The 26,921-nt window shown below is 38.7% G+C and overlaps 2 protein-coding genes across 5 annotated transcripts; one reads left to right on the top strand and one right to left on the bottom strand.

Moving 5' to 3' along the window:
- Positions 1 to 14,701: 14,701 nt before the first annotated feature.
- styx (serine/threonine/tyrosine interacting protein) lies at positions 14,702 to 22,291 on the top strand. Of its 2 annotated transcripts, XM_083913013.1 has the most exons (11): positions 14,702 to 14,883; positions 15,260 to 15,292; positions 17,381 to 17,434; positions 17,540 to 17,637; positions 17,733 to 17,793; positions 17,903 to 17,939; positions 18,031 to 18,070; positions 18,278 to 18,328; positions 18,673 to 18,745; positions 19,235 to 19,325; positions 21,754 to 22,291. In XM_083913013.1, the coding sequence occupies exons 1-11, from the start codon at positions 14,824 to 14,826 to the stop codon at positions 21,825 to 21,827; spliced, it is 672 nt and encodes a 223-aa protein (XP_083769139.1). In that variant the 5' UTR covers positions 14,702 to 14,823; the 3' UTR covers positions 21,828 to 22,291. The 2 variants fall into 2 exon arrangements, with proteins under 2 accessions (XP_083769139.1, XP_083769140.1); XM_083913014.1 differs by lacking the exon at positions 15,260 to 15,292.
- Positions 22,292 to 22,849: 558 nt separating this feature from the next.
- On the bottom strand, positions 22,850 to 26,617 carry gnpnat1 (glucosamine-phosphate N-acetyltransferase 1). 3 transcript variants are annotated; one of them, XM_083935022.1, is made up of 6 exons: positions 26,501 to 26,617; positions 25,434 to 25,600; positions 25,191 to 25,253; positions 24,762 to 24,889; positions 24,438 to 24,499; positions 22,850 to 24,271 (listed from the first exon to the last, which is right to left on the bottom strand). In XM_083935022.1, the coding sequence occupies exons 2-6, from the start codon at positions 25,585 to 25,587 to the stop codon at positions 24,124 to 24,126; spliced, it is 555 nt and encodes a 184-aa protein (XP_083791148.1). In that variant the 5' UTR covers positions 25,588 to 25,600; positions 26,501 to 26,617; the 3' UTR covers positions 22,850 to 24,123. The 3 variants fall into 3 exon arrangements, with proteins under 3 accessions (XP_083791148.1, XP_083791149.1, XP_083791150.1); XM_083935023.1 differs by having other exon boundaries at positions 25,434 to 25,597; positions 26,501 to 26,616; XM_083935024.1 differs by lacking the exon at positions 26,501 to 26,617 and having other exon boundaries at positions 25,434 to 25,621.
- Positions 26,618 to 26,921: the final 304 nt, after the last annotated feature.

The following is a 26,921-nucleotide window of genomic DNA, read 5'->3' as shown; positions in this document are numbered from 1 at the left end:
CCGTATTGATGAACAGGAAAAAGAAGCTGTACCCTCTAACCAAGGACAAAGGAGGATACAATAATCCTAAATATAATTGTGTTATTAAACTGAGTATTGTAGTTATAATTTAATAAAGAACGTTTTAGTAGTGACAGGTAGATACTTTTAGGCTTTTTGATCTAGCTAAATAAATATAATACAACAGAATTGTGTAGTGTGCAACAGAGTACAGGATAAGAAAAGTGTTGTCTTTTTGGTATCAGCTAATGTAAAATACAATCACCATTTGTGTTACAGTATCAGAACAGAGTTCTGCATTCAATAATAAAATAATGGGATCAGCCCACCTGATGGTTGATGGAAAGCGAACAGTAATTTAACTTCAAATGTATAAAATTAAAACCTATGGGGGCAAAAAAAAGAGCTCAAAGGGAGAAGAGGAAGAAGACAGGCAACTGTAGTTTCTTAAGCCAGTGGTCTCTTGTCATTATATCTTGCCCAGAGGGACTGCAAGGACGTGTGACAGAGACTAAAAGAGTATAGCAGTTTCCCCCGAAGAGGTGTATGACAAACTCAGCATGAAATGCATCATGTAAGACATTTGTCCAAGATGTAAGAGACACTAGCCTGTGTGTTTTTTTATTTCTGATACTATGCACGCATCCAGTACATTGTTTTGTGGATTTGCACATCTGTAAATGCATGCTTGTACATGTGTTTCAGTGTGTTTGTATTTAATTCCATGTGTGAATATGATAATTACTTGAAACCACAGAACACTTTACAGGCAGAAACCACTGTATTCCCATGTCAAAACTGCAGAGAGACCAGAATCAGGCCAAACCCAGGATGAGCTGATGGCTTATTAATGCATAGGGACCTGGTATGTACCCGACACATTCAGATTGTGCATTTAGCTTTTTGCCCCATTACGGGCGATATTAAGCCGAAGGGTGCAGGACCCATTTCCAAAGAGCCAGCCTGTAATGAGAGATCAGAGGCGAGGTTTTATCATAGGCAATAAAACATGAGAACTGTGTGTCTGTTAATAAGACCCCGAGAGGATTGGAGAACGGAGAGAAGGCGTGGGATCCTAGGATCAAAGACATGTCTGCCTGAAGAGTAGAGGAGAGGAGAGGAGAGGAGAGGAGAGGAGAGGAGATGAGGCAGAAATAATAGACAAGAGGCAGCAGGAGGAATTGAAGCATGATACAAAGAGAAAAATCACCCCCAAAAAAATCTGTCTTTTTTTACACATTTCTTCATTAATGTACTTTATTCTTTCCATCAGCTTCTTTTTTCTGTTATAGCAGCATAGTGGTCGTTGTTCAGCTTAATAAGTGAGGTGACTCTGTTTCCATTATTTTATGTAATGTTTCTTTTTCATACACAGAAGACAAGAATTTGACCTCAGCTGAAATTATGATTTTGCATGCTGTGCACACCTTGCATTAGAGTGTGGCTTGTATCTGTACTGTGACCTAATGTGGCAAATTAGATCACATTTACATCTGACATTAAAATATATTTATCTGTATTATAGATGAGATGAAATTCCACTGTCACAAAGCAAAATGTTGCATATGTTTTTCAAACTCACCATCAACTCTTGTTTCACTATTGTGAAAATACATCAGAATGTTATGGTGACCACTACAGCCACATAAATTACAACCACACCTCCTTCAGATCTACTAATACATTTGATATACACTGGAGATAAAAAATTAGAGAATGGGCCTCATTTATCAATCTTGCTTGAAAACGGGTGCAGATCTGAGCGCAGAATTGGTCGTAGGAAAGGACTCACGTGTGATTTATGAAACATTCGTATCGGACCAATCTCAGCGTATGAATGAGCGGGGCTTGATAAATGCAGCGGCTTAATTCGATCGTCATTAAGATGTTACGCCCTTAAATATTCCTGTTTTGTAGGCCTCGCCCACTGAGGTCAAACATGGAGAGACACACAGATCGGCATCCTGACATCCGAGATAGAGCAAAATAAAGATGTGCTTTTTGTCTTAAGAGTGGAATAAAAGGGGCCCATAAAAATGCTGTGTGCAAAGAATAACGGAGGCATTCAACCCGAAGCAGCGCTCCAGTGAGACCCGAGTGCGCCTGTGCCCACTGTTGGACAGGTGTAACCCAATTAAAATTATATTATATACTTATATTATATTAAGATTATATTTAGGAAACGCTGAGTCAAATACATTCAACTTGCTCAAAAGATCCATTTCACTCATTTTGTTATTATGGCTGCAGTATATTTCCACAGAACATACAAAAAGGTGTTGTTTTGTGTTCGCTATTATCCAAGTTTGTGATTTTATAACTAAAATAGTTTAAAGACTGTAAGTAACCAATGTTCTGACCGTTGTGGGTTAGCTGTATATAAATTACTCCATTAGGTGGAAACAACAGCCCTCTGATCCAGAATATCACCTATAATGCGAGGGGGTGCATTTTACAGCAGGGGTGCTGAATACGGCGCTCTTGCTCTGTAGCAGGGTTTGCCAGCGGGGTCATTAGGTATTCCGTAAGAGAATACATTTGTCACCTAGAACCATACCAAGATGTTAATCATCTGATAGCTTGTTTGATTTAATACAATTTATCGAGGGTAGCCACTAACCGAGGAGATGACTCTGGCTCTGCAGTGCGTCTTGCTGCAGCCGCGCGCCAACACATGCATTCATTCATTCAATGTCGGGGTCGCGGGGGGCTGGAGCCGAGCTGTTTTGAAATATAAAAGAATCGGGTGTTCCCCCTGGCCACCACGTTTAAAAGCGACAGCTTGGCATCACAAATCACCTGTACATTTATCGAGTTGTAGTTTAAGCGATTGATGAATTCGTAATCATTCATGGATGGTGCCTTCAGACGCACATGAGTACAATCAATTGCTCCAACCACAATTTAAATTTTTTTTATTCGTTTTAAGAATCCGTTTTTATCTGTTCTTAATATGTGACTGCTTATGCTTAATGACAGCTAAGGTTTGTTAATTATTTTCAGACAGATTTTGCTGTGCTGCACCGCAAATACACAGGCTCAAATGTGCGTACACGATCTCAGACCAGACATGAGATTTGATCGTAGCTCCCACTCACGTCCAAATTGATAAATGCCGACATTGGCCAGGAAATGGTCGCACGCACGTTTTTCTGCCGTACGTTCGTTTGATAAATGAGGGCCAAAATTATGAATACTTGAAACATTTTTTTAAATAACCAAGGCAGAAACCTTTATTTTGTGAAAAATACAGTGAGCACAATTAGAGAACAGTAACCATTGTGTCATAAGATGAGATTTAAACAATGTTATCTAAGGGCTAAAGGATTCAAAAATGAATAGAAAGTGGAGAGGCTTTTGCTTTGAATGACTTCAGCACATTATATTGCAGTTGGTTTAGGGATATTTGATGTACTACTGGGTAGATTCCCCATCGGATTAGATTAATATCACTGCACAGTATTTTATAAAGCCATTATTAGATTTTGTATATAGTAACTTGATCTTGAAGTAACAAGGAAATTGAGTAGTGCAGAGCATAGCATCAAATGGAGACACTCAAATGAAATACAACTCAGAATTGTACAGTACTTGCGCAAATTAAGTTTCTTACTGAACGAATATAAATGAATAATAAAATATTTTAGATTCAATGGTGTCATGCTGGATATTTTGTTTCATTTCAAAATTTAGACTGTGATATATCCTGCATTTCGAATATATGTGTGGCTATATTTTCCAATATCAAATATGTCAGGGGCACATAGGCTTCCAAAATAGATGCAGTGCCACTTAAGTAAGTGGAAGCCTGCATAAAGCCCTTTTTTCATCTCTGGACATGGGGGTCAGAAATGAACTGTGGAGCAGCTGTACTTGATGTGACAGGAGCCTTTCCAATTTATTTTGATTGGCCTTGCTTTATGCAAGCTGTGGGTAGATTTCCCATGGGTATCTATGCATTCTTGCTAAGAATGAGAAATTCAAAATTTGCGATGCCTACAAGCAGAATCCACAAATGAATGCAAAATTATCAACAGGGCGGACATGTCTATTAGTTATTAGCCACTATGTGTGGTTTTGAGGGGGTTTTATAATAATAAGGCTTCTGTGTACAATATGAAATAAATAATTTCACTAATATATTGAGAGGTCGTGCAAAACTCTTGTGTGTAAATAATAAATACTACTCCATGAATACATACTGTATACTGTGCATACTCTCAACTGCAACCAGATACATCTAGTTGAGTCTAACCAGAGAGTCATTAATGCTTTTCTCAACAGTTGATAGATTTGTATCGCTCATTTTAAAATGAAGGGCAATTAGCCTGGCAAAAACTTAATTGAAGATCTTACAAAATTCCTCAGCAGAGGCTAATTCAGACTTTAACATGGGGTAATGAATCAGACTGGATTTATAATTGACTTAAACCCTTGTGGTATACATCGTGCAAATGTGTGGACCTCAGTATGATCCTGGTCTGCAGCCTCACCGCCACCCAGCTGTAAGTGCCAGGCATCACAGCTGCTCCTGTTGAATGGCATCCACATAAAAAGGCACAAACCGTCTCATCAGTATGAATCATACAGAGATGTAGATGTATCATTAATTTACAGTAATAAATGTGTTTTCCATAGCATTCATCATCACCTGTAATTTGAATGCATTTCCATGGTTTATGATTTATGACAAATATCAGACTTAGATATAGGTTAGACACTAGATGTGAATACTGTATGTATAGTCCTGCACAGTCCCTGTCAGGGAGCTTACAGAATGGGGGAAAAATGAAAATAATGGATGGCCATATGATTTTTTTAAAAAAAACATCATGTTGCCAGCAGAGGACATGATCCATTTATGCTAATGCCTTGACCCTTTCATTGGCATTGAGGGTTAGATACACTTGAACAGAAATAACCCAGTGAGATAAAGCAGTCCTCTACTTACTGCATGTTGCCCCTGAAACAAACTTGCAAACTTGAGGGTAAAGAATAATCCTTCATTCCCATATATGTCACACAATGGCCAGACTCATGAAAAGCATATACTCATATTCGAGGACTTCTATTGTAGCAATGTTTTCCAACAAACCTGCGAGATAAACACATCTGTGTTTCACCTGAGGAGGTCCTGTAAAACTGAACATTGTGATGGGACAATCATCAATGCTGAAGTAGCTACTCTGAAAAAAAAAATAATAATAATAAATGTGTTATTTTGACACTTGGAAAGTTTTAGATGTCACAGATCTCCACCAAGCTCAACAAGAATAGTAGTATGAGGATAGATACCAAAAGATGATTTGGAAATTTAGTCATTTTTATATATTAAGACCAGAATTTGCACTATAAATTAAAAAAAGCTATGAGTCAGCCAAGAAGTTTCAATATGATCTCCTGATTCCTCCCGTGCACCTCCAGTCGGGGAATTAGATATCCATTAACACAGCCGACTCCTCTGCCCACGGCGAGCTGGAAGGCAAACTGTGTGTTCTTCTCACTCCCTATCCTGTGTGTCCTTAATGAAGCAGGATTGATAGCACGCCAGCGGAAACCCAGCTCACCTCATCAGCAACCAGCCAGGGGAGAGAGGCTCTTCAATAAATTGTGCAGTAAACACACAATTAAGGGCCCACATATCCCCGCTCCTTTTATTACATCCTACCAATTAAGCATCAGGGGCAACCTCCTCATTTGTATCTCTTTACGTCTGTAATCAGTAATTTAGTGTTGATGTGCTGAGTCTCAGATGCAGACTCAATAACCAGTGAGAGAGGTGGTGGTGATGGTGGAGTGTCTGTCAATTTCATGTGCAGTAAAATTGTTAAGTGAAGAGTTTAGGCCATTGCTGATGAGCCAGTATTCTGGCCTTTTCAAAGTTTGAAGTATGTAGAAAAAAATGTATGAGATGTAGTTTTTGTTCTCATTATCTAAAGCTTCTCTATTAAGTTGAAACAGCCATGAGCTAACAACATATTTAACTGATGCTCTGCTATATGGGCCAACAAAAGCAAACAGAGCCAGCGTGCTACTCTGCTTTAATATTGATAATGTTTCGAGCTCCAGGCTTTTTTTTCCATCAAGCCAAACTCACAAGCCCTTGGGCTGAAAGGTGTGCTGGAGCGAGTTAGCATGCAGCTATGATCTGTTTTTAGCACCATGTCTCAAACAAAGAGATGTGCATATTCACTTAAAACAAAGCCTCCACAGCCACCTGATGTTCCCATCATCGGCCATGGACATGTCCAGCTCCAGCTCCAGCTCCAGCTCCAGCTCCTGTCAGTGTTGGCTTGTATGTATGGTTTCTGAATGTTTATGTTTGACTGCCATCTAGTGTGAAAGATTTGCAGGTGGCTGGCTGATGCTCTTGTAAGCAAACATGCAAGGATTAGTTTCGAAAAGACTTTGAGGGCTTTTTTGGCAAAAAATGGGTTGTGTGAGCACATTTGTCATTTCGGACTGTAATTTCAGATCCAGCAAGGACTTAGAGAAAATTCAGGTGTCAATGATATGGTCACTGCAATCTCCTGATCCCAATCCTTTTGAGTACATTTGAACTCCATTGCAGCACCCCATACCTTAAGCCTAAAAAATGGCTTTAATCAGCTTTAACACTGGTATACTACAATTTCATAAGTAAAGTAACGCTGATGGCATTTAATAGTGTAGAGATGTAGAAGTTTTTGTGAGAAAGCAGGAGGCTTTTACTATTCTCTAGGGATTGAAATTTTTTCTCCCAGAGTGATATCACGGGTCATGAATATAACTTGGAAAATAATGCAACTCTCTACAGTCCCCTTGAGGCACAGTTTGCAAAGATATCATCTACCTAACTCTCACCAAATTGCTGTAATGCTTCCAGTGCCTGTGTTTGCTCCATTCATCATGTACAGTAGCTGCTGTATCTCTGTCAGTTTGATTGACTGAAAAAGTATAATTCAGTAGATCTACCATAGTGAAATAGGAAAGGTACTATTATATCCCTGTTTGTATTACATTATTGCATTTCTGATTAACTTCTTATGTATCATAGCTCTGTTTTAGTTGTGTTCACTATTCGTCATGATCCTTGATGAAACCACTGTTATTACTGAAATAATTGAAAGTATTATGTTCTATGGAAACAGTTCAAGGTTCAATGTTTAACTAATGGTCCGCCTCACCACCAGGCTGTCTTAGAAGCTGTAAGTGAACACAACTAGGTTCACATTTGTTTCGCTATATTATTCAACCAAAGTCAACTAAAAAAGTTCCTCAAATATACTCTGTATTATTTCCCATGTTTCACTTGCACCTGCTAACCTCCATTTGTATTATTGTATTATGTAGTTGTCTTCATCATTCTTTCATCAAGTTTCTTCATAAACACTGATAAAATTTAGGCAAAGAGGATGCCTTCATTTCACAACATAAAAACATACATTTTTTAAATCAGAATTATATATTTTCAAACAAGTGGCACCTACTTTACATTAATGACCATCTGTTTCTCTTAGCTGGAGTATATGAGTTAGGATCTCCCTTTTTTGAAGACCCTGGGGGCATTTTCTGTATGCCTGATGAATAAATGCAAGTGTTTTACCACAATAAAACATCATTTAATAGGCTAATCTTGGTATCATACGTCCACTTAGCAGCAGACAGGGCTCACGGGAATACAACCAAACATGGCTGGCATCAGATACATGGATGAATAATTTGACAAGAATGAGAAAATGTGTACGTCTGAAAAGTACCAGAATGAGAGCCCAAGTTAACAATTAACTAAACAGATACAACCCAGAGAAGTATATGAATTCATGAATAATACATCAGGGCCATCCCCATCAAATAGCATGTCTTGAATCTCGCTAATTACGAGTTATAACAAGAAATGCTAGAGTTACCTTGTGATACACTAAAATCATATAGGTATTTTTGGTGAGTGTAATTAGGCTGATTTAAGATTTTATCTTAAAACATATTCAGTTAAAAAACACATTTCTATATGTGATGGCTGTGTCATCTGTCCCTCAAGTCTGGTCCCTCCAGAGGGCAGAGGAGCTGCCCAGAGTGGTTGCACCCAGCAGAGCAGCATTATGGGAAACCTCAATGGCATGGAAGTGACGCCTCAGGTGCCGCTTGACACAGGTGCCGCTTGACACAGGTGCAGGCTTTCAGAGACACAACATGCTGGTAGACGTACAGACAATTGAGTCTAATAGGGCTGAGTATTCTGTTGCAAGTCATTTTACAGCCTTCATCCCAGGTAAGTTTTTAAAAAAGTGATGTGTGATTTAGCTCTTTGAAGTGGAGGAGGGGGGTGTTGTGTTGCCAAGAGTGTCAATCTCTTACAGGAGAAAACGCTGGTCATCTGTATTAGAAGTAGATGTTTTTCTGTTTGTGATGTCTTTGCAAAGCTATAGCTTCTCTGAGTTATTTCACAAATGGAATCATCTAATCATCATCATCTTATATGGTGCTAATTATAAAAAGTAATTCATCATTTTAAAAATGTATTATAAAACCGTTGCAAACACACATAAATTATATAGAAGTAACAAAATGGCTTTGAATCATAACCATCAAAATGTATCAAATTGTCTGCTCTGTAATCTGACTACTACAATAATAAGTCAATAAATAACCATAATGCAACCTAAAAGAAATACTTCCCACATTAATAAATCCAGACTAAATAGATGAAGATATTGTTGGGTATAAGGAATCTAACATCAATATACTGCATTATCCCATATAGGAAAAAATAAAGGGAAACCTCACCTAAGCAATATTACTGTGCTATTGACCTGACAAAACAACATGTCACAATAATTTCCCCCTGGGATTATTAAAGTATATCGGATTCTGATTCTGCCATGCACACAAGATGCCCTCCCATGCAACTTTTTTACGTCGGCTTTGTTTGGGATTGAAACTTTACGCAAACAGCTTGGCTCAGGTGTTATAGCTGTAATTTACTGTATTTGACATTACTTAAGATTTAACAGTTTAAGTGATCTCCCTTTTAATTTATCCGGAAACCCTGTCAGTTTCTACCCTGATTAAGAGTTCATATACTGTATGACTTCAGTCAAAAGCAAGCAACCGTTCTTGCTTGGCTTGACCTGATTAAAAGGTTTATGTGTAGACTTGCCAAGTAGAGAGACAGTAGACACAGGATATTGCACAACCCACAATGTCAACTCGGGCATTAAGTGCGTGCGTGTGTGTGAGTGTGTGTGTGTGTGTGTGTGTGTGTGTGTGTGTGTGTGTGTGCGTGTGTGTGTGTGTGTGTGTGTGTGTGTGTGTGTGTGTGTGTGTGTGTTCCTTACCTCCTACCCCTCTACTTGCTCAGACCACACCCAAACTCTGCCTTCATTTTGATCTCAACTTCACAGCATTTATGACTGTATCTTGCATGGTTGGGATGTTATCCGGTGACACAATATGTCCTAACACAGACAGACAAAAACAACTGGTAACATACTCAAAACAGCATATATAGGTGTCTGTAGGACCAGATTTTGCCATGACGATACACAGACTCACTAACCACGTCTGAGGGTGACTCAGCAACCCATATGCTGTCTAATGTCAACTGATCCTCCAATTAAAAAAGAACTGGCAGAGGTCAGAATTTTCTTTTAGACATCCATCCCATAAAAAGCATTGTTGAAAATACAGTCTATGCCGTTAAAAGGGACACTGCGTTTCATTTCACATTGAACAACTTCTTGCATGCAGGTTTTATGATCCATATGGATTCTCAGATGACCCAGGGTTGAGTGTATCCTTTGGTTTTAATCTGTGAAATAAGATGACACTTTAACAAGCTCAAAAGAGGCATACTCAAACAATAAAGAAATTGCAACAACATGGCCAGATGTTTGTTGATGATTCCCTCTAAAATGTGTAACAAATAGGGAGGTTTCATTCCATAGAAAGTGAGCTTTAAAAATTCAACCCCATCAACCTCGCTGCAGATATATTATTATCATCCCATGCTCTATTAAATGCTTACTTAATACTGTTCTGTGCTTAATGTGTTTGTAAATTGATCCCTAATAAGTATATTTTGTAGTGTTTTGCTTTCTGTTCATTGTACTAATTTGCCTGTAAAATTGTAATTACTCTTTTAATGATGTAATCAAATTTTTTTCTAATATTTTAACACAGTCACGTCAGCCGATTTAGTTCAAGAGCGAACCAAGCTTGTTAATATGAACTTAAACATTTAGCACCTTTAGACATGACACAATAAATTAGTAATTAGTATTAGTAAGTTTACTTTTAGTGACATTGTAAAAGAAACACATGACTTGGACAGGACTCAATTTTTGTATGTGAAGTAACTTAAGTTTAGTTTATTTCCCTTTCTAAAAGTATGAGTGGGAGTAACGTCACCACTGAAGGTTTTACTTGTAAAACTGACTTGTAAACTCTTTACCATCAAGAACTAAGGGTTAGTATCATGGAGTTTTACTTTTTTATGTGGGTTTATGTATTGTGGCAGTAAGTGATTTTTAATGCCTGACGTGCATGGTTTATATATAGTTGTTAATGGAATATAAATGTAAAAATACCTATTTAATTCCATCCAAAGTCTATTAAATGCCCCGTCACCGATTACCTTAAATTACTTGCTCTAAAAACCAAAGGCATTTTATCTATTTTTGTATATCAAAAGACCACAAGGCTTTAAATGGGCTGTACTTGATATTCAGAACATTAATATATCAGCAAACAAATCTGTGTTTTTTAACGATATAGTGGAGTAATTGCATCCTGAGTAGAGAGAGTCTGTGTGTGTTATAATCCGAGTTTCTGTCGTCGAGAACCACGTGAAGAAACTTTTTCTTCAGTATTTTTCTAGTACAGCAGCTTTAAAGGATAAGGTTGTAGATAGCCCTTATTTTTTATTGTCAACAAATCCCACGAACAGATCCCCAACAATGTCTTCACCTACAAACAAGTGTTCTCTGTGTGGCCAAAGCCTGATTTCCTCTGTCCCACAGGCACTGTGTGCCATGTTTTTAATAACAATCAATATTTGCACTGTATTTTGAGTCAGTTTCACATTCCCCCTCCTGGTACCTTAGAATACTTAAATTAGTCTGCAACTGAAAATAGTCCTAGACAAATACACTACTGTCAACTATTTGAACATTTGCTAAAAAACAACAACAGCATGAATTAAGTATTCTTACATATATATATATATATATATATATATATATATATATATATATCCTACTAGGGATAACACAACATTGGCACACATACTCCTTTTTACAATGCCCTGTTGAAATACTGAAAAAAGAGATAGATTTTCTAAAAACGTTTTCGTCATTCATTTTATTCCTGTGTGCAGGTGTTTCTAGGAACTGCTGTGCATCTACAGTAAGCACCTAGACTAAACAAGTCACTTTTGACTGGACCAATAGGTTCAAGCAAATGAACTAGAAATATTGTTATGAAAACTGTTCCTGTAATATATTATAACAGAAATTTACCAAAAATAATTTGCCCAGGTTATTGTGTTGAGTGGCCGCGAATATCATGAGACATTTAAACATTTAGTACAGTAGACACACACAGCCACACACAATATCATGATTGTCCATTTTTGTTGCTTAGCTTCCTCCATCATTTTTGTTTACTCCCTCTGCTTGGTTTTCTCTTGACACAACATTTCTGCCAAGGGAATCTGGCATGGATGCTAATATCTGATTCAGCCTTAGACAACAGAGTATCAAAGAGCTGTTGTCACCAGGATGTCAGCACACAAAAACCATTTAAGGATGTGTGTGATTATGGTAATGTACCGACCCCTGTGACTGATAAGAAATGACAGTGACACCTTGCATGCTGACCAGTAGTGCTGCAAAGCTATGATATGTTACTCAGACACACAAACATATGCACTCATAGCAAAACTGCTCCAGTCGGTGCAGATTTGTTTGTGTGTTTTTTTTCTGTGTGTTTACAGCTCCCTCTGATCTGTGAAAAAAGTGCTGTCCCCTCCCACAGGCCAGACGGTAAACAAGAATCACAAAATGCTACACTGTCACAAAACAACAAACAGACAACATGTCTGAGAGACCAAACAGGCATCTGGAAATTATTCATACATTCTGTTTTAAACCAGGGATGTGTCTGGTCTTGTAATCAGTCTTTGCTTAAGTGATTATTAAACAGGGATGAATGCCAGAGAGGCGTGAGGGCAGGATAAATAAATGACTGGGGTAAGATTCGAGTTCAGTGTTTGCAGGCTAATAATGAATGTAATCTGCATTATATCAGACTATGTGGTGATCTAGGAAATGTATTTACTAGCTCTGATTAGGCCTTTACAGTGTTTTTTGGAGAGATACTTCAAAGCGGTGGTTCTTATAGCAAAGTTGAGCACTGATATGAATATCTGCAGATCAGGATTTGCCTGATTATATCAGACAGAATTGTCAACTCGTTACATCCACTCTCCATCTTCAGTCTGACATTGCCACCACTCTAACCGGTTTGGGGTAGGGCAATTTCAACACTGAATGTTGTTTTATGTGGATACTTATAAGGAGCCATACCATCATACTGGTTTTGCCGATGCAAAAACAAATTAAGACAGCTTGACAACAGCTTGAAATGCCTTTAGTCACCCTATGACACTTGTTAGACTTTTTCAACCGAGAAACCGCTCTTTTTCGTGTCATGGTGCCAGACGCATCAGTCAACTCGGTGGAGTGGGCAAACCTTGAAAACACATTTCAATTTGAGCATTTTCAAGGATTTCAAGCACCTGAACATCAGGACTATATCACCAGGACCATGACATTCTGTCTTGAAATGCTGCATACTTTGTGCACGTAATGATAGGCTACTGAATTGAATTGACAAATGTATATCACATCAAGAAGCGATATAGAGTAGAAATACAATTTCAACTTCGAACATAACGAGTAGCCCCCTCCCCCAACAATTCAATTTCTACGGGAAATTATTACAAGTGGACACAATCTGTAAATGAGGAGAGAAATGGGGATTTATCTCAATGATAACTTTTCTAACAGTGGATTGTGGTGTTCTTCCTGTGAATTGAATTTTACTTTCAGCTAGCTAGTCGCCCGAAGTCTCATTTGATTGGATTCATTTTAGTAAACACCCCTGAGTTCAGGATGAGTCGTCAAACCTTTGAAACTGTTATATAGAGCTCAACAGTGACTGTCCACTTTTCGAGCACCTCTGGTTCTGGAAGTGATTTTCCCCATTCATTTACTACACTGTTGTTTCAGAAAATCCTCATCAATAATTTTAAGCCTGGAACCCAGCCAACCAGCTGTAAGATGAACCGCAACCATAAAACCCTGGCTTTAGTGCAAAAAATGAATTTGGAAAGAAGAAGAAAAGGCCAAAGTACAAGGCTGTGTACATAAACAACTATAGAGTTCAGTGGTAGAATTTCACTAGCCAGTCACAAGATCTTGGGGGAGTTAAACTCTTCCGTGGAAACAGCGGGCTACACCAATCAGAGATGTCGCTGTTACGCTTAGGACTGTTGGCAGTGTAGTAGCCTACTCCTCCATGAGATCACTAATAAAACATGATTTTAAATAAGGTTGATATCATACAGACTTTTGGATTCTACAGGTGCATGAACCATTGCTTCACAATATCCTCGCTGGTTGTAAGTCTACGTTTGATTATTAAGACATCATGTATCTAATCAAAATCCTGATGCAGAAAATTAATGTGATTTTTCACTTCCGAAAACACACTGATGAGCGCTACACATAGACTGTATAAGAATTGGACGTAGCATTCACGCCGGGGTCCGTTCTCTCAACTCGATCCAATTGTACTTGCCTACGGAAGTCGCATTCCTGTCAGATTTTGACTCCACCTCATTTCCTCTTACCAAAAAAGGGCATGTATGTGACATAGGCTGGAGGGAGATTCGTCCATCTGGCTGACGTATACCTCCAAGGAGAGGTGAGGGCCAGGGGCTAGCTGTCACTCAAGTCACTGAAGATAAGACCTAAACATACAGACTAGAATGTTGTTTTGCACCAGGCCTTAAATAGGTTTAATTATGCTATGAAAACGGCCTGTTTAACCTAAGGGTCAATGGGAAACTGCTCTATTGTGCAAACTACTCCTAGTGGACACTCTGAGAACAGCAGTTTTTGGCACTTCTGTAATGGATCAACCAGGAAGTTGCTGTGGTGGGGGCTTGGAAATCAGAATCAGTATCAGAAATGGGAATAATGGGGCATTCTGGGACAGTGCAGCCATCTTTGAAGAATAGCATACAGTACAATTGAATCAGTTACATTAGCTGTCATTAGATATAATCGGTCTAGTCATCTATCTCTCTAATCTTATCCTTCAAAGATGGCTGTTGATGATGACACATTCCCATTGTCTGTAGACCTACTGGAAGAGAACAGACAGGATTTATGTAAAATACTAATGATGTTTTTTTATTTACGCCTATTTGGAGTATATTAAGAGATATTCAACACATGGACATCGCATTAAAACAGTAAAAAATGTACATTTCATTGCATTGGGACTTTAACTGGGCAAGACAAACCTTCCATACACAAACAAGTGTGCGCTTCGTAAATCTACCGCGAGGCGTCGCCATTGCTCTCCTCCCCTTCTCCCTACGAGTCTGTTTGCTTTCTGCCGAGCGGGTCACGTGACACATCTGTCAGGGGACAGCATGGCGGACATGCATGTGGAGCCTCAAAACAAATTGCACCGATTGTCCAGCTAACCTCCGCGAGAAACATCGATACCGCGCGTGAAGCCGGGCCGCCGGTGCCCGAACAGACAGCAGAAATGGACGAGGACAACAAACTTCAGTTCCCGTCTCTGCCCGCGACCAAGGCGGACCTTCTGGTGAGCAGCACAGCCTGCGTTAGCCTGTGTGCACTGTGTGTCTGTGTGGCTAATCCGAGCTAACCCCCCACACTCCTGCATTATTGTCTTAAACCTGAAATATACACAGGACATGATGGATTCTGGATAAAACGCATCCATGTGGATCTGTTTTAGAATATGTTTGTGTCGATATCTCTTCTTGGCTGATTAACGTCACTGTTTTTGTGCCAACACTGAGCAGCACAGTCTCCAGACATGAGCCACGTATGTGCACAGAGTAAACTGGTACTCATTTTTCACCGTGTCTGTTGGCTGAAATGCCTCCAACAACTGTCACATCATCAAAGCATCTTCCCTCAGCTTCTTACTTTGCTATTAAATCCTCCTTTTTCAGGACTGGGCTTATCCAATGAGGCGAGAAATGCAGGTATGTAAATTAGTCTGTAGTCTTTGAGGAATATCCTAATACTCACCAGACAGATCTGTGGCTTCTCAGGGTTCCCCCCACATTTGATAGTCGTTTCTGAGTGAAACACTGGTGAAATCATCTTGAATGTCACATCTCTACCAACATGTTTGTATAAAAATATGAGTTGGCAGTCGTAGCAGGGTGTGGTCCTTTTTAAGTTTGACATGTTAAATTGTTTTGTTAGATATGAAGCATTACATTGTAGCACAGTTAGTTGCATTAAAGGTCACATTTTGTGAGTTAGATTTCCATATCTTATTTAAGATTATTATTATAAAGCATCAAAATGCTAAATAGATTTGCAGCTCACAGGCCATATTCACTACTATATATAGATATGATGTTGCAGAAACACTGAGACACTGGGCTTATTCTAGAGGGGGGCTTAAAGGGACAGGCGCTAAAATGGGAAAATAGTGTGTATGCATTAAAGAATGTAAACATGTTCTAGTACAAATGTGTTTAATGAATTTATCTATATCTTAAAAATATTCCTACAGATGTATTTAGTTATTGTTGACCATAACACAGAGTTAATTAGGGAGGAAGGTTGTTTACAGGTTAAAGAACCTGATATTTAGGGACTCAAATTACACATACTTACATACACATAATTACACATACACTATTGTTTTAATATACGCTAGATATCTAAATTACAGAACAAAGTATGAAGACTTGATTTACTCTGTTTACTTTAATTTGATAGAATATCTGCCCTGGCTATACCACTGCTGTACTGGCATGTTTTTTTTTAGGATTCAAAAATGAGTAGGAAGTGTAGAGGCCTTTGAATGACTTCAGCACATCTGCACCCACAGGACATCACCAGTTTCTCACACAGGTTCAGTGTTTCCCCAGTCCGACGCCAAACATAATGTTTCCCATTCATCCATCTTGTCCCTATCGGGGTCACAGGGTCGAGCCGATCCCAGCTGACGTGAGGTGGGGTACACCCCTGACAGGATGCCAGTCTATCGCAGGGCACATGGAGACAAACAGAGACAAACAACCATTAACCTAACACGTGCACGTCTTTGGAAGGATTCAAACCAGCAACCCTCTTGCTGTGCGCGGACAGCGCTAACGACCACACTGCCGTGCCGCCCCTATAATGTTTCCCATCAGACCCAAATATATTGAACTTAAGCAATGTCATGTCATGGTTTTGGGGATGTTTTCTGCAGCAGAGTTGGGCCTCTTGTACAGCTACATGGCAGGGTGAATGCAAATGTGAACCTCCTTCGGCAACATGCAACACCTTCACTGCAACTGTCTCCCAAACAGCTGCAATTTCCATGCAAGACAATGCCCCCATCACACTGCAAAATGGGTTAAGCAGTTCCTTGAGGCTGAGAATATTGAAACAATGAAATGTCCAGCCCAGAGTCCAGATCTATACCTCATAGAGAATCTCTGGAAAACCCTTGGTAACAAAGTAATGGCTAAGGAACCCACTACAGTTACTGAACTGTGGAAGAGAGTGAAGAAGAATGGACCAAGATCAAACCAGAGCAGTGTGAGAAACTAGTGATGTCCTGTGGGCGCAGATGTGCTAAAGTCCTTCAAAACAAGGGCCTCTACATTTCCTATTCATAATAGAAAATAACAATATTTCAGCATAAATCAAGTATTTATAATTTGTCCTCCGGTGTATATAAACATGTATACTGGCTGTGAGATCTTTGATCAAAGGCACTCTTGTTTGTTGACAGTGGCTGCCTAATGCAATATTACAAGCAGACCCAAAAATAATCAGCTGACTTTTTAGTTTACAGTTTTCAGCTGTGATCCAGAATAAAAATCTGCTGTTTTTTTGCTTGGGCTGGATGGAGATGTTAACATTCTGGGTTTATTTTTTTGTTAAAGAGATGTCATCCCAATTCTGCTGTTGCAGATTTCTTGTGTGTCTTCTAATAAGGCATTCACATAGTAAAGACATCATTTTCGTAAAGAGGTTTAGTCTTAACCGAGTAATAAAAGTATCATAGGGTGATTCTTACTGCCTGTGTAGGTAATGATGTCTTGCTCTATCTTTATTTTCAGGAGATCTTACCGGGTCTGTTTTTAGGTCCCTACTCTGCTGCAATGAAAAGCAAGGTATCTTTGACAGATTTGAACGACTGTACGTGGAAATAGAAACTAATACATTATTTGCCTATATGGTTATGGCTCATATTGCTCCTCTTCTTTCTCTTTGTCTAGTTGCCAATCCTTGAGAGACAGGGCGTAACACATATTGTGTGTGTCCGCCAAGACATTGAAGCCAATTTTATCAAACCTAATTTCCCTCATACATTTAGGTAAGTACTCGCATGATCTGTGTGCTCTACAAACTGCATTTTTGTAAAGTACTTCCTTGCTAACCAACTAACTCAATGTTGTTGTCTCTTTTTAGATACCTTGTGTTAGATATTGCTGACAATCCAGTGGAAAATATAATACGTTTTTTCCCTTCAGTGAGTTACAAAGTGGGCTTTTTACTTCCTTCTCAGCATGCGGTTTATTGACTGAAAGATATGACATTTGCCTTATGCCTAAATACTGTCATTATTTTCCTCTTAACAGACTAAAGAATTTATTGATGGCTGCTTAGCAACAGGAGGTAAGGACGCATGCTGTTTGCATTTTGCATACTCATTGTCAAGTAGAGAAGAGTGTTTTATCAACAATCTTTTGTCTTGTTCTTTTTTTAGGAAAGGTACTGGTTCATGGTAATGCAGGGATATCAAGAAGGTGAGATTTGTCTTGTTTTTTGATAATGCATCACTTCATATTATAATTTCCCATGCATTGCATCTCATTGTGCAATAAATGTCCTCCTAATAACTGCTAACGTTTTCTATATATCCTTGCATATTGTATTCATAATGTTCTTGACTAAATTTTGGGCAGCAGAGCCAAATTACAGTTGCAAATATAAATCAGTACCTCTTCTTTCAGTGCTGCCTTAGTGATTGCATACCTTATGGAAACATTTGGGATGAAGTACAGGTGAGTGATTTATGTTCTTTCTTTTTATTCTTACATCACAGCTTTCTGTTTGACCCTTTTAGACTTTTAGTCTAACTTTTAATATATGATTTTAAAAGGATTTAGATTCGCATTCCGTTGTATTTTCAACAACTATTTCTGCCACGCCTCACATACATCTCAAGTTGTATTTGTCTACTTTAAGTACATCTATTAAGAGTTGTAAACCGTGTGATAGTGTGCAGGTATAATGAAGAAACTGTATATAAAAAGTTACAAGTAGAAGCACAACTGTATTCACATTTGCTACAGCTGAATTGCTAACATACAACTGGATGGACCTTCTTGCTATCTTCCCTTTATAGGGATGCATTCAGCCACGTCCAGGAGAGGAGGTTTTGCATCAACCCCAATGTGGGCTTTGTGCATCAACTACAGGTAAGTTTTTACTAAAAGGCAAGAGGGGTTCAAATTCTGATTAATTGGCATGGCATTTACAACTCATTTCTAATTACTATAAATACATTCACTACTAACTTGGCAACACAATTGAGCTCCTTGACTTTGAAAAGCTAGGACGTGTCAGACTGTTATTAGTATATGTTGTTATTATGAGTTATCTGCTTCTGGTGTGATAATGTAGAAATGATTTTCCCATCTTTAAGTGTGCTTATACCATCTCCGCAGTCTTCTATTGGTTAGCGTTTGCTCGCAAGCAAGATTAGGATGAGTCGTGTAAATGTTGTCAACATTTGAAGGCACATTGTTTATCAAAACATTTCATTTTAAAGTGTATATGCTGTATCTTGTATCCAGCCTTTGAAGCATGTTCACTGATCATACTGTAAGTTTTTGACTGTAGTCATTATCATGATGATATTACTTAACTCTTATTGTTGTAATAATGAGAGAATCTGTGTTTCCTAGGAATATGAAGCGATCTACCTAGCCAAATTGACCATTAAAATGATGTCACCTATGCAGTTGGGCAGGTCCTTCTTACAAGCTGGGATGCCAGGTTTGTACATACTGTATTACTTAGCTGCACCCGTCTCCACAATTTCTCTTTTGTTTCTCAACCAGACTTATTCAGGAAAGCATTGAAAATAGTGTTGACTAGCATCATGTATTTTGGGCATGGAGTAGCATTTGTTGTTTGTTTGGCACATCGCTGAATCTGACTCGTAGGATGGCTGACATAATTTATCGCCAGTGTTTAGTGATGTTGTTCTTGGGGTGGGTTGCACATTTCTACACAGCGACTCTTGACAATGGAACACAGACAAACCTGGAGTAATGTAATAACCGAGGACCAACGCCAAATCAACCCCCACATTTGTCTCACCATTGAGACTTTACTCGTGGTGGGTGCGTTGTCTGCTGTCACTCTGTTTACATTCTCAGCGTTAGCCAGCATGGCAATTTTGACCAATCAGAGAGCAGTTCAGGATCTACATTATTGTCTACCCCAGACACATCAAGTGCGTTTTTTCCGTTTTTGTCCCAAACCTTTATTGAGCCGAAGTGTAGCTACATTTTGTTTTACCTCAGCACGTCCTCAACTGATTCAGACCTGATCAAATTAATAGCTGTGAATGAGAACCAGACCAGCAGGTGGAAAAAAAACACTATTCATTTTCGCATCTGGTGCACACAGGGGAGGTGGACTAGAAATTGACATCAGGTGTGGAAGCTTTATTTGAGTGGACCACAAAGCTGACCAACAGAAACGGGACTCTGTTCTTTTGGTGTTCACATTCATATCAAAGAGGACTCAGTTCTCATGCCCACTACAGCTCGGATTAGGCCTCCATCCTCTTTTGGATTATGTGTAGTTTTCAATTGGAACAATACGGGGATATGCAAAAAATAAAAAAAGTCAACGTTATTGATTTATTTTCCACTGCTCCGGGCCAATTACCTGATGGTGGCGATAGCTGTGCAACAGTAGATGGACTGTCATGAATACACTTGTATGTTACAAATTCACAGTGTACACAAAGACTACTTGGTAACTGTGTAGCTATTAGGCACTCTATTAATGCGATAAATATTGTTTCATCAGTGCCTATCATCGTGCATTAGTAAACGGAAAAGCTATACGATTCCTTGTCATTAGGAATATTATGTTCTGCTTCTGCAGGACGTGAACATTATAAAAACCCAAAGCGTATAGTTTCTTTCTCGGACCAAACTACTCCTCTTCCACTAGACTTGCTAGAGGGGGTTTGAGTTCTTTTGGACTGTTCACATATGTGCCAAAATGCTGAAAAAACTCTCTGAGTTCATCCAGAGGTCTGAAATGGACCGAGACAGATCCCTTGTGGGTGATTTCATAACTTACTGTGTACATCTCTCCTTGGTGTCACTCCAGAGGCATTATGTTTTCACGTTGGCCATCCCTATGTCGGTCCCATTCTTGTTAACACGATATCTTATGAACGCATGGAGGGAACTTCTTCACATTTTTGTCTTGCTTACTGAATGTACAGTGCTGGGATAAATCCTGAAATGCTGTGCTGGGTGTCCTCCCCTTTCGCAGTCTTTACAATCAGGCTTCGCACTGCCCAAGACGACTGATTAAGAAATACAAACAAGTGTTTTTCCCATATCCCAGAATGATAAATTGGTGCAAGACTACTTCACATTTGGCACAAACGTACACTTGGACTTAAGGATGAACAGATTAGAAATGGGTTTTCAAGGTGGCCTCACAAAATGCTCAAGAGTTCATAAGCTTTATATGACAACATTTCTCACAAATGTCTAATAGGATAAAATTAAGTGATGACATTTCGTACCTCAAAGGTCTACCTTATTGCAATATCATTGTGTTCTGCAAAACCACTCCGTCCATTATTCAACGCCATAACTCAGTAATAGAAAGAGAGATTGTGACCACATGTCACATTTGGATGGATACTAAATTGGTGACACTAATATGGGGTGTTCCACTTGAAACTGGTAATTGACTTCGGGAAGAACATGTGGTTTATCCCTTTATTTATTTATGCTTCAGGTGATTGTCGTTACACCATGTGACAAAGCTCTGTATCGGTCCTCTAATTCTCTGTAAAAATAAAAGTAAAGATGACATATTTCTCACTGGAAATTATTTACTGGAATCCATGACATATATTATGTAAGTCTCGAGAGACATGGATGTACACTGCAACTTGAATGGTTCGCTGAGGCATTCAACAGCAAGTTCTATTTACAAAACATAAACCGACGCTAACATTCAAACACTTGGTGCCCTCAGGAACTAGCTCATAATTTCCATTTAAGCTATTTGTATTCACCCTGAATGGGGGTGACTTTACCCAGCACAGACTGTGTGTGTTCAGGACTTGAGAGGTTCTTTAACCCATCAGTTATTAAAGTGGGTCTGATGACCCATGCAGTATGTTAATTTATAATTTTTTGCTTTTCCACTTTTCATACAGGAAGTCGTAAACGCAGCCTGGAGGAAGATGAGGACTTTGGAGCAATGCAGGTCACAGCAGCGCAGAACGGATGAGCGTTGTGGCGCAGTGCACTCACATTTTTTTAATGGGATTAAAAATGTAAATATTTGAACTTTTTCTAAGGGGAAGGGACTAGGGTGGGAGGGGGACCACTCGTGTCTGAGACATGGAGTACTGACGGGGATCGGGCTGATTTGATAACTCCTTTTTTTTCTCGAGCTGTATGCACTGATGGGAGATTTTTTGCAGTTTTATAGTATTTAAAGCATTTTGCATTTGCAGCGGGACAGTATTGCAATAATGCACTTTCGATACTTGAATTTGTGTAGATGACCAGAATGGGGCAGTCGGCAAAAGGGAAAGTAGCCAAGACGTTGCCCAGTGGAGGACATAAGAGGAATAGCTAACGCCTTTATTTTGGGAGTAATAGGATTATGGACTAATATCAGGCTTAATATGGGATAGTAAGGAATGGAAAAATAACAACTCACTGCTTAATAAAAACAAGTCTGACTGAGTCTGACTGAGACTTGCGTTTTTTATATCACAAAGTAAGGCTGTGCTTCACAACTGTATATTCTCCTGCCCAGTATTTAGCTTATAAATAGTATTATTTAAAGACAAGTCACAAGTTTTTTTTTTTATTATTTAAACTTACTTGAGACCTTTCCATAACCAACACTGCAGTCATTATTATAGTCTTACATATAGTGCGATGAGCTCTGGGGGTGGAAGGCATTTACCTACAAGGCTAAAATCTTTAAGAATTAATTTTGTAATGACAGCTGTAAAAAAATGGTAGATTTGGCTCAAGTTCTTGTGATGCATCTACATGCTAAACGATATATGTGAACTATGGATTTAAAAGGTTTTTCCACGACTATGATCAGTAGACATGCACACACAACAAAGCTTCAACAGACTTTTTAGTTAAAGAATTCAGCATTGCAATACACATTTCAGTGATTTATTTTACAATTACAATTAATTATAGCAACATAAGCATGGTAGACCATAGAATATTTCATTTGACTATTACATATTTTGGTATAAATTACATTAAATATATTCCCGGTCTCCAGCATAACATCATCATTATAAAACCTAAGAGTTCATTTACAAAAATCAGCATGTATCCATCTCCCATCACAAAATGTTTCAATCAATGACACAACTGATCATATTTCAAATATCGACTCAATGCAAAATTTTGAGACCAAGTTGTTTCTCACAAGATATAGATCTTTGTGTTCACTACAAATACATAACAGTCTTGACTTGATACTGTAATGCTAATAGCTTAGCTTTGTGCTTCATGTCTTGTGGTATTCAAACATTCATTATAGTTACCCAGCAACACAACTGTCCAAGAAAGAAAAGCCTGACGAGATATACAGCACTTTGTACCGAAGAGGACAAACTAAACCCTAGTAAAACCCAGAGTGATAACTACTCACATTTAAAGAAAAACAAAACTGATTTTCTTTAGTAACTTCTTTGGTAATTCAATAGATCTGAATGACTTTTGAATTATGGTTGCAACAGTATGAGATTTTCACGGTACAATAACTGCCTCAAAAAGTATCATGATGTACAGTATTTTCCATGCATAATAATACAATTATTATTATCAATTACAATGACCCTTAGGGCTGCAGAAGGAAAACACAACAGAATTTGAAGCACAGTGAGACATCTTCTTGCAACTCTGCCTCTCTGTCCTGAGCCAAAGGATTTTTTTGACCTTACAACGCCAAAAATAAACTGCCTACCCCAGGTTTAAAGGAATGAAAACAAGGTTGGGTTTTTTTGTGTTGAACAAATGCTTTATTAAAACCAAAACCATTTTTTAATGACAGCATGTGTAAAAAGTCTCCCTTTTGAAAATAAATTATATATATACACATCCATTTTCATGCAGTATACCATGAAAACAGTATATTGCTGCAACCCCAGTTTGAATCATGATCTAAAGTAATTCCTTTGATTATAATTGGTTTTGTAGTAAACTTGACAATCTGTAGTAAATAGTTACGTATTTACTGACAGTTGTATGGTAGTCACAGATATAATTTCTATTTTCTCTGTTAATACATAGCAAATAACTTATTAATAACGTAACACACTAAGACATTGCATTTACAGTAACTGACATGTCTTTCTTCGGAGGATGGGAGAAGATGGTGACAGCGCTCCTCCCCTGTGAGGTAGCTGTGGTTACCAAAGGGGCGGAGGATGATTTTGGACTGAGAATGTCTTAAAACAATTTGTCAATGACAGTTTGGATGCCAGTGGGTGTATAAGTGTGTGGTCCATGCTCCCCAAAGTGGAGGATTAAAGCTGCTGCTGTCAGTTAGAAAATCGACACTGCATGTAAGTCTCATGTGAGGCCGTGTATCCAAACTTTTGGTAGAAAGCCACATTGTTGGGTGCGCATTCTAGTGTGATTTTATAGCAATTCAGTTTTTTGCTGAGAAGAGTAAGAGTTGAAACTAACCTATAGGACAGAGAAGAGGAAGAGGAAAATTAATCAGGACAAAATATGATCATTCCTAAATAAGTCCCTCATATGAATAGTTTGTATTGTTTGATTTGTCGAACAAATAAAAAAAAAAAAAAAAAAAGGTAAAAACAAAATGTCAGGCTCACGCAAGTCTACTCACAGTTTGCCCAGCTGCTTCCCTCTGCACACATCACTGACTACCACCTCCTCCACCCGGCCTCTCTACAAATAAAACAGAAAAAAGAGGGTCATTATTCCAGTCATATCATTTCAATCATTTTCAAATCAATAAAATATTTTTTTATTATGCAAGTGTATTAGCACAGTTATTTAGGAAATAAAAATCTAAATGGAATATTGTTCTGGTTTATGGTGGTGAACACCGTTAATAATTACCACTACACCATAAAGTCACTTCTTGAGGAGATTGGTCTTTAGGAAAAGTGAAGAGAGAATTAAATTGTGTCCGCTGAGTTTAATTTACCTTAGCACAGGAGTGGATGAATTTGTGTTCTATGATCAGTGTAGCCGTGGCAACAATCTGTCCCAGATTTGTGTCCTCCACCACAACAACGTAGTAGTTTCCCGTTTTCTTCATATGCTCGAACTTTTCTGGAAGTTAACAGAAGACGATCTTGTTTTGTTCTTTTTTCAAATCTTCATTGATATTGTTTTACATTGGTTTGTAATTTAAGTTTATAGGATGAGGCCCGATTTGGGGTCACGGCTGGTGCGATCCCATTGAAAGAGGGGACCATGTTTTCTTTTTTGCAACGGTATCAAAAGAAGTATCGCCTTTTTCATACTAATATTATATCTAAGTTTATAATTCTGCTATTGAGACAACCTTACACTTTAGGTTTAAAATAAAACTGTTAATGGTAAATTAAGCATAATGCTAAGAATGACTTACTTGTAAACTGCTCTGGTGGGACATTGCCTGTCTGAGTGAGTTGAGATAAAACCTTGATGAATCCTGGAACACAAAAACAAAAATTTGGTGAAAATGACTGGGCCATCTTTTGAGAATTCTTCACTTCTGTTGCTGCTGTGTTCTATATCTTTATCAATTACCCAAAATCTTCCAAGGAACAACATTATCTATCACAAAGTAGTCACATATTGGAATATGTTGTTTATCCAGTCACTGACTCACCCCTGTTGAAGTCTGCCGTACAGAGCGGCCTGAGCACCAGGCCTTCCCCTGGGCTGGACGGTGAAATTGGAGGAGAGAAGGAGACAGTGTTGCTACTCCAGTCGAGCTCCTGAAGCAGGGAAGGCTCAAAAAGTGGAGTCTCGTCAAGCAGCATTCCACAATCTCTGCTTAGAACACACACACACACACACACAATACCTAAATTGTTAGACTCTGTCTAAATAGATAGGCTTTTCCCAGTCAGTCTTACTTACTACATCAGCACAATGAGTCAACATGGTCACTCTGTGAGTCTGAATTGGAAATATGTTTGTTCTAAGTCTCAGAGAACTTTGACCTGACAAATAAAGTTTCAGTTGGTAAAAAAGTCATCATAACTTTACTGCCATACTTCTGATAAGCCAGTTGGCATATTCTTTTACAGTACACTATGAGGCGATATCATTCATTCATGATTTGATTTCCAGGATCTGATCCAGGATATGTAATATGAGAAGGGGGGGGGGGGGGGGGGGGGGGGCATCATAAAAAAGCCAACTCACATTAAGGACAACAGGTAACATGACCATTGCTGTTAGTGGTAGCATTTAACACTGGGGGTTGATTCTCGTTTCGGCGATACTTTTAACCAAATTAAGGTAAGGTGGAGCTACACGCGTCATAATCCTTATTTCCATGGCAGCAAAACACAACCACTCTTAGCGGCGTGATCATTCCCTGACCACAAAGCCACATTAAATAGAAACAGACACAGAATATGGCTGTTAATGGGCTTGTTAACTGCCAAGAAGACGGTGTTTCCCTGTAGTAACTAAACCGCTGTTACCTTTCACCAAACTGTTATAGTTAAAGTTAGTTAAATAACGTTATTCCGTCAGTTTTGCTTACCATTAGTCTGACGCTAATTATTTACTGTCAGTGTCTACAAAGTAAGCATCTTACTTTCCTCGTGTGTCCTGTCAGACAGCTCAATGAGGCCAAACTCACAGTCAAACTACCCAGCCCAGCTACTAACTTCACACATAGACTCCATGCTAAGGAACTAGCTGGGTCGCTGAACTACTTACCAGTAAAAACGCACACCAGAGGAGATGGTCCAGTTGAATTCCCAGACTGATGTAACGTGCCTAACAACCGCACAGTTGTACTAGTTGGTAGTGTGAGGTTGGACTACATCATTCAGCTGAACAGTGTGGGTGTTTTTTCGGCTGCTGTTTCCGCCTAACATGAGTCCTCTGTATGACGTGGCAGAGACGCTGGAGGTAAGGGGCGCAGCCCGATGACGTCAATTGATCTAAGTATCAAACACTTATTTAAGTGTCCATTTTGAAAGCTTTGGAAATTTTTCTTTTTGCTAAAACTACAATTAGGTATCACTTTGATGAGAAAAATATTATTTTGCCTCTCACAATAATCAATTTAACATAATTAATCTTCATATTACTAGGTAAATTACATATACATAATGTCAAAATGTCCAAGGCAACC

Source organism: Echiichthys vipera, assembly GCF_963691815.1.
Source record: "Echiichthys vipera genome assembly, chromosome: 1".
NCBI lineage: Eukaryota > Metazoa > Chordata > Actinopteri > Perciformes > Trachinidae > Echiichthys > Echiichthys vipera.
The sequence above is the reverse complement of the archived record's forward strand: the minus strand, read 5'-3'. Positions and strand labels throughout refer to the sequence as shown.